The 15050-nt window shown below is 40.7% G+C and overlaps 1 protein-coding gene and 1 non-coding gene across 2 annotated transcripts in view; both read right to left on the bottom strand.

Annotated features, from left to right (window-relative positions):
• Window positions 1–14630, bottom strand: part of LOC132895957 (polymeric immunoglobulin receptor-like) — an 83677-nt gene extending 69047 nt beyond the window's left edge. Inside the window, exons 1-3 of the mRNA XM_060936691.1 lie at window positions 14569–14630; window positions 14154–14456; window positions 13379–13708 (exon numbers count right to left, since the gene is read on the bottom strand). Coding sequence (XP_060792674.1) covers window positions 13379–13708; window positions 14154–14456; window positions 14569–14608 — 673 coding nt within the window. The 5' untranslated portion in view covers window positions 14609–14630. The remainder of the gene's footprint in view (window positions 1–13378; window positions 13709–14153; window positions 14457–14568) is intronic.
• Window positions 49–160, bottom strand: LOC132897230 (U5 spliceosomal RNA). Its single transcript, XR_009656283.1, has one exon. It is a non-coding gene; the product is annotated as a U5 spliceosomal RNA (small nuclear RNA).
• Window positions 14631–15050: the final 420 nt, after the last annotated feature.

Raw genomic sequence — 15050 nt, 5'->3', positions numbered from 1 at the left:
GCCGCTGGGTTTGAACCCAGAACCTTCTTGCTGTGAGACAACCGTGCTAACCACTACACCACCATGCCACCCTAAAATAGTTTATACTCATAATGTTCCTCCCCAAGGAAATCTTTAGTAAAAGGCGAAAGATTTATACGATCTGAAGAGAAACATGACTGAATTTTTACTTAGGTTTTCAAGTTTAGACAAGAGTTCTCCCAACTGAATCTTCTCGTTCACCTAATTATGTTGTGCTTGTGAGGCTAACAATCATTCATATATATATATATATATATATATATATATATATATATATATATATATATATATATATATACAACCCCGATTCCAAAAAAGTTGGGACAAAGTACAAATTGTAAATAAAAATGGAATGCAATGATGTGGAAGTTTCAAAATTCCATATTTTATTCAGAATAGAACATAGATGACATATCAAATGTTTAAACTGAGAAAATGTATCATTTAAAGAGAAAAATTAGGTGATTTTAAATTTCATGACAACAACACATCTCAAAAAAGTTGGGACAAGGCCATGTTTACCACTGTGAGACATCCCCTTTTCTCTTTACAACAGTCTGTAAACGTCTGGGGACTGAGGAGACAAGTTGCTCAAGTTTAGGGATAGGAATGTTAACCCATTCTTGTCTAATGTAGGATTCTAGTTGCTCAACTGTCTTAGGTCTTTTTTGTCATATCTTCCGTTTTATGATGCGCCAAATGTTTTCTATGGGTGAAAGATCTGGACTGCAGGCTGGCCAGTTCAGTACCCGGACCCTTCTTCTACGCAGCCATGATGCTGTAATTGATGCAGTATGTGATTTGGCATTGTGATGTTGGAAAATGCAAGGTCTTCCCTGAAAGAGACATCATCTGGATGGGAGCATATGTTGCTCTAGAACCTGGATAGACCTTTCAGCATTGATGGTGTCTTTCCAGATGTGTAAGCTGCCCATGCCACACGCACTAATGCAACCCTATACCATCAGGGATGCAGGCTTCTGAACTGAGCGCTGAGAACAACTTGGGTCGTCCTTCTCCTCTTTAGTCCGAATGACACGGCGTCCCTGATTTCCATAAACAACTTCAAATTTTGATTCATCTGACCACAGAACAGTTTTCCACTTTGCCACAGTCCATTTTAAATGAGCCTTGGCCCAGAGAAGACGTCTGTGCTTCTGGATCATGTTTAGATACGGCTTCTTCTTTGAACTATAGAGTTTTAGCTGGCAACGGCGGATGGTATGGTGAATTGTGTTCACAGATAATGTTCTCTGGAAATATTTCTGAGCCCATTTTGTGATTTCCAATACAGAAGCATGCCTGTATGTGATGCAGTGCCGTCTAAGGGCCCGAAGATCACGGGCACCCAGTATGGTTTTCCGGCCTTGACCCTTACGCACAGAGATTCTTCCAGCTTCTCTGAATCTTTTGATATTATGCACTGTAGATGATGATATGTTCAAACTCTTTGCAATTTTACACTGTCGAACTCCTTTCTGATATTGCTCCACTATTTGTCGGCGCAGAATTAGGGGAATTGGTGATCCTCTTCCCATCTTTACTTCCGAGAGCCGCTGCCACTCCAAGATGCTCTTTTTATACCCAGTCATGTTAATGACCTATTGCCAATTGACCTAATGAGTTGCGATTTGGTCCTCCAGCTGTTCCTTTTTTGTACCTTTAACTTTTCCAGCCTCTTATTGCCCCTGTCCCAACTTTTTTGAGATATGTTGCTGTCATGAAATTTCAAATGAGCCAATATTTGGCATGAAATTTCAAATGTCTCACTTTCAACATTTGATATGTTGTCTATGTTCCATTGTGAATACAATATCAGTTTTTGAGATTTGTAAATTATTGCATTCCGTTTTTATTTACAATTTGTACTTTGTCAACTTTTTTGGAATCGGGGTTGTATGTTGTTGCAATTGTATTTAAGAAATGTTCAACAAATAAATTAAGAGCACACAGCTGAAAGTTAGGTGAAACCATGTTTACGAACATGCGGAATAACAGGTAAAGACTGAGGTAAGTCTTGCTTCAAGTACAACATACAAAAATGCATTGACTGAATATAGGGATAAAGGGCCTCAACCACTTCACAACATTAAATCAAATAAAATCCAGAGCATCCTGGGCAGTAGATACTGACAATGTCACAAATTTCTTTTTCAAAGGCGAACAGGACATGTGTACTGAAAGTAATTGGCTGACCATGTGTACCCAGACAAAATCAAAGTCCTTCCTGCACCATTCATGGCACATTTGGCAGCACTGATCTCCATTTCATAGCCCTCGGTCTCTCACCTTATGCCGCTTTTCCACTACAAACGCGGCTGAGCCGTGCCGTGCCGAGTCGAGCTGAGTCGAGCTGAGCGGGGCTGTTGGAGTTGCATTTCGACTACAACCGCGCTGAACCGTGCTGGCTGGAAGTGGGTGGACACATTGGGTGGAGTTAGCGAAAGTGGGTGGACGTCATGTGATGTCGTTAAGCAGCGCAAACAGTGACATCAGTGACAGTGGCGGAACAAGTCAGAGCCGGGCCGGGGGTGGGGCAAATGACCGGGCCCTTTATTAAAGCTTATCATAACATCATTTTAGGCTACAAAATGTCCGCAACTGCAGTGTTTACCAATTTCAACACTACCGGGTGCAACTATGTTATTTAGTACATCAAGTCCTTCAAACGAACATGTAACTCAGAAACAAAAAACATTAGGATACTGTACATGGCTCATAATAAAACATCAATAGCCTATACTGCGCACATTATTTGAAGGGCATACGAATGAGCGCTCAGAGGTTGCAACGGTGACAGGAAGAGTCAGAAATAAAAGGAGGGCGGTGCAAACCTCACTGAATGCACTGTGTTTACCAATTTCAACACTACGGGGTGCAACTATGTTATTTTGTACATTAAGTCCTTCAAACGAACATGTAACTCAGAAACAAAAAAACATTAGGCGACATACTGTACATGGCTCATAATAAAACATCAATAGCCTACTGCGCGCATTATTTGAAGGGCATACGACGAGCCTTGCGCTCCGCGAACTCGTCCACGATGCTCTGTAAGTCACTGATTCAGTGAGCTTTTAAGCGGTAGTCTCACGACCTGGATAGTAAACAATAAACATGGAGGACATGGAGTCGTTAGTGTTGCTGGTCTTGGTGCTGTGGCTTGTTGTCGCCAACAGATACTGGCAAGAGCGTATAGATGAGGCGAGGCGCATAAGGCTTCAGAAATTCTCGTAATTCGTAATTCTTCTTCTTCCGGGTTTACGGTGTTTACAGATCCCAGCGCGCTCGCGGGGCGTGTGTGGGCATGTGAGGACACTCCTCCTCACCAATCAGTGCACAGGGGAGTGTCTGCTCACGCCCCCAGCCTCAGTCGGCACGGTTTGGCTCGCTTCAGCCCCACTCCAAAACGGTGCGAGTTTTAGGAGCTAAGCAGGGCTGAAACGAGCTGAGTCGTGCTGGTTTTTGGTAGTCGAAACGCGAGCCGTGTCGGGCTGAAGTGAGCTGAAGCGAGCTGAAGTGAGCTGAAAAAGGGTAGTGGAAAAGGGCCATTTCATAGCTAGGGTTACAGTGGGGGGGCTAGTCCTCAGGTAACTACAAGAGTTTGACTCCCCACTTGCATCTGTATTGCAGCATGCCTTGGCAGAAGGCATGATTTTTATGATGGTCTTTGGTATGACCTGACCGTGGTAGAACTCATGATTGAGAGGCAGACACACTAACCACGAGGCCACTCGCTGGTACCCAGACACGAAAGTTTTAAATGAGCACTAAGCATGTGAACTAGACCAGTTTAAAATAAAATGCAGCACAATCTCCTGCTCACACATCTCAATTTAGGAGATGCACGGGGTTTCCCTCAAGGGGCGAACAAAGCCGACTGCAACTCAAAAATCCTTGTTATAGTATTTTGAAAATACTTGTTCAGACAACAATAGCGAGAAGTTTGCTGGAGAGATGAGTCTTTGTTAGTTGCAAATAACCAAGCTTTATTTCTGAGTCAGATCAATTTGAAAAACTTACTGTATGAAACCAGCAATAACTAGTTACTGTTTTTACAGTGTACTACTATAAAAAATAATTATACAGAAATAATGTTCATCATAATAAGTTTCATAAAACCTCTCACAATCAATATCACAAATGCACAAAAAATAAAAAAAAAATTCATTGTGATGTTTTCATACAAATCAACTGTATCAGCATTATGATCAGAAGCAACTTGAAAAACAGAAACACAAAGATAATTCTCACTCATACTTGGATCATAACACATTCAGTCAGAGGCTCCAACTTGGGGAAATTGCAAAGAGGGAGATTCTCCCTCTCTGCGAGTATAAATAAAAAATAATGTGTGTGTGTGTGTGTGTGTGTGTGTGTGTGTATATATATATATATATATATATATATATATATATATATATATATATATATGTGTGTGTGTGTGTGTGTATATATACAACCCCGATTCCAAAAAAGTTGGGACAAAGTACAAATTGTAAATAAAAACGGAATGCAATAATTTACAAATCTCAAAAACTGATATTGTATTCACAATAGAACATAGACAACATATCAGATGTCGAAAGTGAGACATTTAGAAATTTCATGCCAAATATTGGCTCATTTGAAATTTCATGACAGCAACACATCTCAAAAAAGTTGGGACAGGGGCAATAAGAGGCTGGAAAAGTTAAAGGTACAAAAAAGGAACAGCTGGAGGACCAAATTGCAACTCATTAGGTCAGTTGGCAATAGGTCATTAACATGACTGGGTATAAAAAGAGCATCTTGGAGTGGCAGCGGCTCTCAGAAGTAAAGATGGGAAGAGGATCACCAATCCCCCTAATTCTGCGCCGACAAATAGTGGAGCAATATCAGAAAGGAGTTCGACAGTGTAAAATTGCAAAGAGTTTGAACATATCATCATCTACAGTGCATAATATCATCAAAAGATTCAGAGAATCTGGAAGAATCTCTGTGCGTAAGGGTCAAGGCTGGAAAACCATACTGGGTACCCGTGATCTTTGGGCCCTGAGACGGCACTGCATCACATACAGGCATGCTTCTGTATTGGAAATCACAAAATGGGCTCAGGAATATTTCCAGAGAACATTATCTGTGAACACAATTCACCGTGCCATCCGCCGTTGCCAGCTAAAACTCTATAGTTCAAAGAAGAAGCCGTATCTAAACATGATCCAGAAGCGCAGACGTCTTCTCTGGGCCAAGGCTCATTTAAAATGGACTGTGGCAAAGTGGAAAACTGTTCTGTGGTCAGACAAATCAAAATTTCAAGTTCTTTATGGAAATCAGGGACGCCGTGTCATTCGGACTAAAGAGGAGAAGGACGACCCAAGTTGTTATCAGCGCTCAGTTCAGAAGCCTGCATCTCTGATGGTATGGGGTTGCATTAGTGCGTGTGGCATGGGCAGCTTACACATCTGGAAAGACACCATCAATGCTGAAAGGTCTATCCAGGTTCTAGAGCAACATATGCTCCCATCCAGACGACGTCTCTTTCAGGGAAGACCTTGCATTTTCCAACATGACAATGCCAAACCACATACTGCATCAATTACAGCATCATGGCTGCGTAGAAGAAGGGTCCGGGTACTGAACTGGCCAGCCTGCAGTCCAGATCTTTCACCCATAGAAAATATTTGGCGCATCATAAAATGGAAGATTCGACAAAAAAGACCTAAAGGCCCAGTCACACAGCCGATCACGCATAAATCACATATAAATCACGTATAAAGTTGGCTTGTGCGTGATTGTCAGTGGAGAAATTGACCATTTTTTGGGGGTGTGCGTGGTCGAAAATCACCGATTAATTGCGCATGAACTACGTACAAATCACTTATAATCACTTACAAATCACGCACATCGGCGCATAGGGTCAAAAGAGGGACAATTTCTGGTTTTTATTGACGAACACTCCACGCATAAACTGCGTATGAACAACGTATAAGCATGCATGAACTGCACACTAGCACTGATGAACGACGCATAGAGCGCGCATGTCAGTGGATATCAGTGAAATGTACATGTTACTACAGCGAGACATGCGTGATATGTGCGTTATTCGTCAGTGAAAAGTCATCGACGTGTGCGGTAGCGGTAAATTTCTTGCGATCAACCACTAATGGTCCACGCATATGTCGCGCATTGTCCGCGTCAGAACTACGGCAAAGGACGCACGAATTACGTTAAACGGCGCACAATCGCGCATACTTGTGCGTGATCAATATTTTTGAGCATCTCAAAACCTGGAATCACGCACAAACCCGATTCGTCGAACATCCACTGACAACTACTGATGCTCCACGTCAAAAAAACTTATGAATTACGCACAGCACTGATGAATCGCGCACGACTTGAAATTTATGCGCAATTCATGCGTAAATCGTAAGTTTTGGCTGTGTGACTGGGCCTTAAGACAGTTGAGCAACTAGAATCCTACATTAGACAAGAATGGGTTAACATTCCTATCCCTAAACTTGAGCAACTTGTCTCCTCAGTCCCCAGACGTTTACAGACTGTTGTAAAGAGAAAAGGGGATGTCTCACAGTGGTAAACATGGCCTTGTCCCAACTTTTTCGAGATGTGTTGTTGTCATGAAATTTAAAATCACCTAATTTTTCTCTTTAAATGATACATTTTCTCAGTTTAAACATTTGATATGTCATCTATGTTCTATTCTGAATAAAATATGGAATTTTGAAACTTCCACATCATTGCATTCTGTTTTTATTTACAATTTGTATTTTGTCCCAACTTTTTTGGAATCGGGGTTGTATATATATATATATATATATATATATATATATATATATATATATATATATATATGAATGATTGACCACATTTCGTGTCAATTAAATCTTATTAATAGTAACGGATCTAGATAAATCCATTGACTACAGACCAAACTTTAATATGCCTAAAGTTAATGTCAATAATGACTATTATAAATTGCCAATGGTAGACCCTCTGATGATAATGTTCTTCTAATAATATTCTATTTCTAAGTTAGTAAAAGTCAGACAAGTTCGTTAGAATCTAACGTCTGGTCTGGTGATCTAACCCTGTCAGATATAGGGTCATCTTGCTGCCGTCCAAAATAGTCCGCCATTCGTCCCTGGCGACCATCGCGACAGGCGATCCGAACTTTATCTTGGTGATTTTCTGATATTTTTTCTTCGTAGTTTGGCTTTCGCCATTTCCACCAATGGAATTTCATTATCTCATTCAAGAGAACATAAAGTTAAAGATGAGCAGGCGATAAATGCAGACAAAATGCAGATGCGAAAAAACAAACAAAATGGTTGACTGTCGCGGGTTTTCTTGTTCTCTCGCGCATATCATTAATAGCGCCATCTGTATGCTTTATCGGTAACTGCTAATACATTGGGTGGCTCAGTGTGACCCCGCAGCGGACCTAATTCCGCTTCATTCATATGCGCGCTTGATCTGCACGCGTATGCCTCCGGCATTCACTCCAATCTCCCCATTACGCCGATCGGTGTACCGACTGGGGAATCGGCATATATCGCGGGGTACACACTTGAGTCCACCCATACAATGTCAGACACACGAAAAGCGGAAAGTCAACTATTAATTTTCGTCAACATAAACGGATCAAGTTCAGGACCGTAGCAGCATTTTAAAATCATGATCCATGGTCCATGATGCGCAAAGCGCACGCCGACATATTTTCGACATATTTAAATGCAAGAGGTGAATTACATGCCACACAAGAGATCTATTCCTGTGGCAAGAGTAAGAATAATTTAAGCTTGTTTAATGGTTTGATCTGGCCCAAGCAATGAGGACAAAACTGCACTGCTTCAAAAATGTAAATTTAACAGCTTGATGAAAGTGCGCTGATGGTGACCATGAAAACCCCGTGTCTCCTGCACTGCGTTCCTCCCCCGAGTCGTGCGCTCATTCGGTTTTGTGTTCTTGGTCTCAGAGCCGCATGCACCAAAGACACGCAGAAGACAGAATCAACGTTTAACATAATTAACAATGCACTTTTTACGGAGAAGTTTTAATGTTATTCTTTATTTTTTTATCCAGTTGAATATTTAGCATACAAATGTATTTTCAGCTCTTAAAAATGACCAAGGTCCGGACTCCGGGGGCCTCATAGCTGGCTACGGCCATGATCAAGTTATATATATTTTTTAACTAATCATGTGTAGTAAGGGCAGGCGGGAAATTTTTATGTTGTCAGCGGGAGGTCGGGAGGATTTTCTAAACATTCCCTAAAGCGGGAGATCTCCCGCCCATGGCGGGACAGTTGGAGCCTCTGCATTCGGTGTTCAGCTTAACATTGTGTTTTTATATGAATGAGAAGAAATTATATTATAATTATGATAATATAACTAAAATATAATTATTAGAATTAGAAACTACTCCATTATAATCACATTGTAGAATGAGATCTTTGTGGCAGTGGGGGCGTGATCGAGCATTGGCTGTGAGTGGCGAGGAGGCAGGTTGAACCAGCAGGTAACGTGTAATGAGGTGCACCCGTGTCAAATTACTGGCTGTCGATTAAAATGTGTCTCTGTTTGTCTTTCAGACAATCAGGAACGAGAGAGAGAGCTGTGACACCCTGCCACATGTGTGTGTGTTTAGTGTGTTTATTTTTCGTGAGTAGTCACTGAAAAGTGTGCACAATAAAATTAACTTGCCTGTTCTAAAGCCTGCTTCCCGTTCCTCTGTTTCCCAAAAACAGGGAGTTGTCACAATCTTATTCCAAAAATGTGCAATGCACATATGAAAATAATGCTACACAGTTATTTGACACCACACAAACAAAATTACTCACTTGTTTATTTTCATTCCTCTTGGATGAAGGCACATAATCTGTAATTGTACACAAAAGACATAACTCTCAACAGTGTGTGTGTGTGTGTGTGTGTGTGTGTGTGTGTGTGTGTTTTGGTGGGGTGGGGGATAAAATTTTTCCACAAGGATCGAAATATGTAACAATTTTGTGTGTGGAAAACTGTTTTTTTCCTTTTCTTTTTTTTTAAACTTTTTTTTAACAAAAATGGCTGTTTTTTTTTTTTTGGGGGGGGGGGGGGGGGGGCAGACCAAGGTCTGCTCAATAGTCCTACATCCAGTGGTGCTTGAAAGTTTGTGAACCCTTTTGAATGTTCTACATTTCTGCATAAATTTGATCTAAAACATCATCAGATTTTCACACAAGTCCTAAAAGTAGATAAAGAGACCCCAGTTAAACAAATGAGAGAAAAATATTATACTTGGTCATTTATTTATTGAGGAAAATGATCCAATATTACATATCTGTGAGTGGCAAAAGTATGTGAACCTTTGCTTTCAGTATCTGGTGTGACCCCCTTGTGCAGCAATAACTGCAACTAAACGTTTGCGGTAACTGTTGATCAGTCCTGCACACCGGCTTGGAGGAATTTTAGCCCATTCCTCCGTACAGAACAGCTTCAACTCTGGGATGTTGGTGGGTTTCCTCACATGAACTGCTCGCTTCAGGTCCTTCCACAACATTTCCATTGGATTAAGGTCAGGACTTTGACTTGGCCATTCCAAAACATTAACTTTATTCTTCTTTAACCATTCTTTGGTAGAACGACTTGTGTGCTTAGGGTCGTTGTCTTGCTGCATGACCCACCTTCTCTTGAAATTCAGTTCATGGACAGATGTCCTGACATTTTCCTTTAGAATTCGCTGGTATAATTCAGAATTCATTGTTCCATCAATGATGGCAAGCCGTCCTGGCCCAGATGCAGCAAAACAGGCCCAAACCATGATACTACCACCACCATGTTTCACAGATGGGATAAGGTTCTTATGCTGGAATGCAGTGTTTTCCTTTCTCCAAACATAACGCCTCTCATTTAAACCAAAATGTTCTAATTTGGTCTCAGCTGTCCACAAAACATTTTTCCAATGGCCTTCTGGCTTGTCCACGTAATCTTTAGCAAACTGCAGATGAGCAGCAATGTTTTTTCTGGAGAGCAGTGTCTTTTTCCTTGCAACTCTGCCATGCACACCATTATTGTTCAGTGTTCTCCTGATGGTGGCCTCATGAACATTAACATTAGCCAATATGAGAGAGGTCTTCAGTTGCTTAGACGTTACCCTGGGGTCCTTTGTGACCTCGGTGACTATTACATGCCTTGCTCTTGGAGTGATCTTTGTTGGTCGACCACTCCTGGGGAGGGTAACCATGGTCTTGAATTTCCTCCATTTGTACACAATCTGTCTGACTGTGGATTGGTGGAGTCCAAACTCTTTAGAGATGGTTTTGTAACCTTTTCCAGCCTGATGAGCATCAACAACGCTTTTTCTGAGGTCCTCAGAAATCTCCTTTGTTCGTGCCATGATACACTTCCACACACGGGTGCAGATAGAGGGGGGGACGGGGGGGATTCGTCCCACCCAGATTTAAATTCACCTCGTTCGGTCCCCCCCACTTATAGGGAGGAAAAAACGTCTATGCTGTCTTTCTTTGCATAAGGCAAACCTCACGGAAAAATCAAAAGACTAATTACCATTCGGTTTATTGAGGTGCACAGCAGTATAGTTGCAACTGCGCAGACTGCACAGGTTGTGAGCTCGAGCTTGGTTGCTATGGTTACCCACAACGAGTTTGACAGGCATATCGGGGACAGCTCCTCCTAGTTCAGGACCCCAACACGGCATGATGAAGGGTGCCAAAAGGCAGAAAACGATTGCATCGTTTTAAAAAAAAAAACGACTGTAAGTAAACTGTGCCTTACTTTATCATATCACCTTGCAATTTTTTGATAGTCTGTTGAAAGTAATGTTGTAGTGAAAGTAAAATCGTACGGAGTAGAGAAGCCTTTCTGGTAGCCTCCTTCTTTCGGTGGTAGCCTGTAGATACAGTGCTCAGAAGGCAGTTTTAATGTTTAATCTGGCATTCCCTGCCATAATTTCAGGGAGCATATTGTTCCATAAGGAAACTTTGCGAAGAGTTGTTGACTGACTGCCACTCACGCAACACACAGGCATTAGTTAGAAAGTCAGGATGCACTGGTTTACACTTTACACACACACACATAGCCCAGCCTCTCGCTATGTTTAACAGTTGGAACTTCACGGTTTTAAAACTAGTTTTGCAGTTTTGCAATTTCTGTGCGTGATGATAATGTGTAAACTTTGGATTTCCATAGGCTATGTTAAAATGTTATCATTGTCCTGGCCTGCAGGTAGTTCCTGGTGATGGCAGTGAGGGAGGTGAAATAACATGTATACACACTACCGTGGGCGGCACGGTGGTGTAGTGGTTAGCGCTGTCGCCTCACAGCAAGAAGGTCCTGGGTTCGAGCCCCGTGGCTGGCGAGGGCCTTTCTGTGTGGAGTTTGCATGTTCTCCCCGTGTCCGCGTGGGTTTCCTCCGGGTGCTCCGGTTTCCCCCACAGTCCAAAGACATGCAGGTTAGGTTAACTGGTGACTCTAAATTGACCGTAGGTGTGAATGGTTGTCTGTGTCTATGTGTCAGCCCTGTGATGACCTGGCGACTTGTCCAGGGTGTACCCCGCCTTTCGCCCGTAGTCAGCTGGGATAGGCTCCAGCTTGCCTGCGACCCTGTAGAACAGGATAAAGCGGCTACAGATAATGAGATGAGATGACACACTACCGTTCAAAAGTTTGGGGTCACCCAGACAATTTTGTGTTTTCCATGAAAAGTCACACTTTTATTTACCACCATAAGTTGTAAAATGAATAGAAAATATAGTCAAGACATTTTTCTGGCCATTTTGAGCATTTAATCAACCCCACAAATGTGATGCTCCAGAAACTCAATCTGCTCAAAGGAAGGTCAGTTTTATAGCTTCTCTAAAGAGCTAAACTGTTTTCAGCTGTGCTAACATGATTGTACAAGGGTTTTCTAATCATCCATTAGCCTTCTGAGGCAATGAGCAAACACATTGTACCATTAGAACACTGGAGTGATAGTTGCTGGAAATGGGCCTCTATACACCTATGGAGATATTGCACCAAAAACCAGACATTTGCAACTAGAATAGTCATTTAGCACATTAGCAATGTATAGAGTGTATTTCTGATTAGTTTAAAGTGATCTTCATTGAAAAGAACAGTGCTTTTCTTTCAAAAATAAGGACATTTCAAAGTGATCCCAACCTTTTGAACGGTAGTATATATATATATATATATATATATATATATATATATATATATATATATATGCATACATATATACACAAAATGGAATCATTTGCTGATAGCTCAGTCCCCCCCAGTTCAAAAATCCTATCTGCGCCCCTGCTTCCACAAACATGTGTTGTGAAGATCAGACTTTGATAGATCCCTGTTCTTTAAATAAAACAGGGTGCCCACTCACACCTGATTGTCATCCCATTGATTGAAAACACCTGACTCTAATTTCACCTTCAAATTAACTGCTAATCCTAGATGTTCACATACTTTTGCCACTCACAGATATGTAATACTGGATTATTTTCCTCAATAAATAAATGACCAAGTATAATATTTTTGTCTCATTTGTTTAACTGTGTTCTCTTTGTCTACTTTTAGGACTTGTGTGAAAATCTGATGATGTTTTAGGTCATATTTATGCAGAAATATAGAAAATTCTAAAGGGTTCACTAACTTTCAAGCACCACTGTGTGTGTGTGTGTGTGTGTGTGTGTGTGTGTGTGTGTGTGTGTGTAATATACCTTGTGTTCTCTTTTGTCTCAGTTTGTAGATCACCAGTGCAAATCCTCCAATCAGCAGCAGACACACGCACACACTGACACACACACTGATGATGATGGCAGTGGAACCTGAAGACAGAAACAGAGACAATACAGAACAGGCACAGACCGAACATGCCATCTTCATACATGACCATATTAAGACATATTTTGTAGTGTGTGTACAGTAGGGCTGCTGGCCACTTCCTGATTTTTTTGGACGTCTCTGTGCTGGTCTAATGATGCCATGTTGTAGAAAAGGACATTAGAACCTGCAACAACCTCCAACCAAACTCCGCTGACTGTAACACATTCAACATGAATACAGAATGAAAGAATGAGTGATGTATAAAGAGTGAGTTCTTACTGAAACACACTGGAGTTTCTGTCGGTGCTGCTGATGTCATCGTGTAGGTGCCTGTTACTGGTTGAACGGTTGCGCTCACGCCTGTTATTTAATATATAAAATCACAAAAATCATGGACATGTTAGCTGTTGATAACTTTTAAAGGGCCATGACTGAGACAAAACTCTAATGCTGGCTGTACACACAGGTTTAGTTCTCGTGGAAATGATTTGTGTAAACATTTATTTTCAAAATAACAAAAATAAAAGTTTGACCTGTAACATGTAGCCACATCTCGATAAAGTAGGAGAGATATCTGACTGACCCGTCTCCAATCCACACGCCAAGTAAATAAAATACTTCATCAGTTTCTCTCACGTCGCTGATGTTCACACTGAGAACTTTTGCATTTCTGTCATCAGAAATGGAGAATCTGCCGTTCTTCAGGTTTGTGTCAGTGTCCAGAATGCTTTGAACAAAACTGTCATCATCCACTGTGTAGAGATATTTGTAGTTTCTCTCATACTCCCCTGGATAGTTACAGGTGATGGTGATATTCTGGCCAAGATAAGCGTTCATTATTTTTGGCACCCCACAAGATGCATCTGTCAATTATACAAACAAACAAAAACAAATACATTACTCAATCAAAAAAACCATGTCTTCCACATAAATTTATGAAGTTTTATTCTGAGCTTTTGGACCGATGGTCCATCATCAGGGACAGAATGGAATGTGTATTTACAAAAGGTTTTTAAATACACATTTCACACTGTCCCTGATGATGGAATGCCAGTCCAAATGCTCCAAATAAAACTTCATAATTTTATATGGAAGACACATTTTTATTGATTTCTTATGATTCCTACATACAAACAAACTTTGGATAAATACATTACAGTTCATCAGCTTTACAGATGTGTCATACCCTGTGCAGAGTTTATAAAACTACTCGCTCTATAATACCTTGTTACTGCTTTGATTTTGTGTGGGTGATAAAAATATTGAATAGATTGTACTTGTCAAAAAAAGGTTGAAATATTTACTTACTATTAAGAACTTTTAGGTTCACAGTGGAGTTACTCTGATTCCCCAATCCAAATCTGTATGTTCCAGCATCCTGTGGCTTCAACTTTCTGATCAGTACTACGAAATATTTTTTTGTATTTGAATACAACATGAATCTTCCATCTTGAACTTGGTGGCGTTTGGTATCAGCACGTATTTTATCAGTGCAGTCGTTTCCTTCCATCTTACAAATATATTTACTATTGTGTGCATACCATTGTATGTTAGAAATTATAATGACACTTCCTCCTGAGTAACCAATCACATCAGAACAGTCTACTGGACCTGTCAATCAAAAGACAATCTCACTCACGACTGTAACCTCACTGAGCTTTTAATATTCTCACAATCCAGGATAAATAATTTAACATGGAGTTACTAATGGAGAATATCTGACCTGAGATCAGGTAGAGAGTGACGATGAGGAGGATCTTCATCCTGGAATGAAATTCAGCTTCACTTCACTTCTTTATTTCTGCTGAAATGTGCTCTGTCTATTTCACTGAGGAAAGTTCTACTGATCCTCGCGTCTGTTTTGTGCTGATGTTTTCTCTCCTTTTATAGTTCTGTCATTTCCTCTTTTCTCACATGAGATATTCATCAGTGATGCTGAGCTACATGAAACTCACCCAAGTTCTTTCTGACATACTGTTTGCTTCATTATTTGTTTGTTTGTTTGTTTATTGTGAAAACAGGAAGGCAACTCAGGCCTTTGTATTTAACATTTGGTATTCATGAAAGTTAATCTCCAGTTAATGTTCAGAGCACAGTGGCTGCACATTACGTTAAAACTCTTAAACATGTAGAACTGCATTTATCCGTTTGTTTTTGTGTTTTTTTTAGCTTAATAAAGAATAATACAGAAATTGAGAGGAAAGC

This window comes from Neoarius graeffei, chromosome 13 (assembly GCF_027579695.1).
Source record: "Neoarius graeffei isolate fNeoGra1 chromosome 13, fNeoGra1.pri, whole genome shotgun sequence".
Taxonomy (NCBI): domain Eukaryota; kingdom Metazoa; phylum Chordata; class Actinopteri; order Siluriformes; family Ariidae; genus Neoarius; species Neoarius graeffei.
Note: the sequence above shows the minus strand (reverse complement) of the source record. Positions and strands in the feature narration are given on the sequence as shown.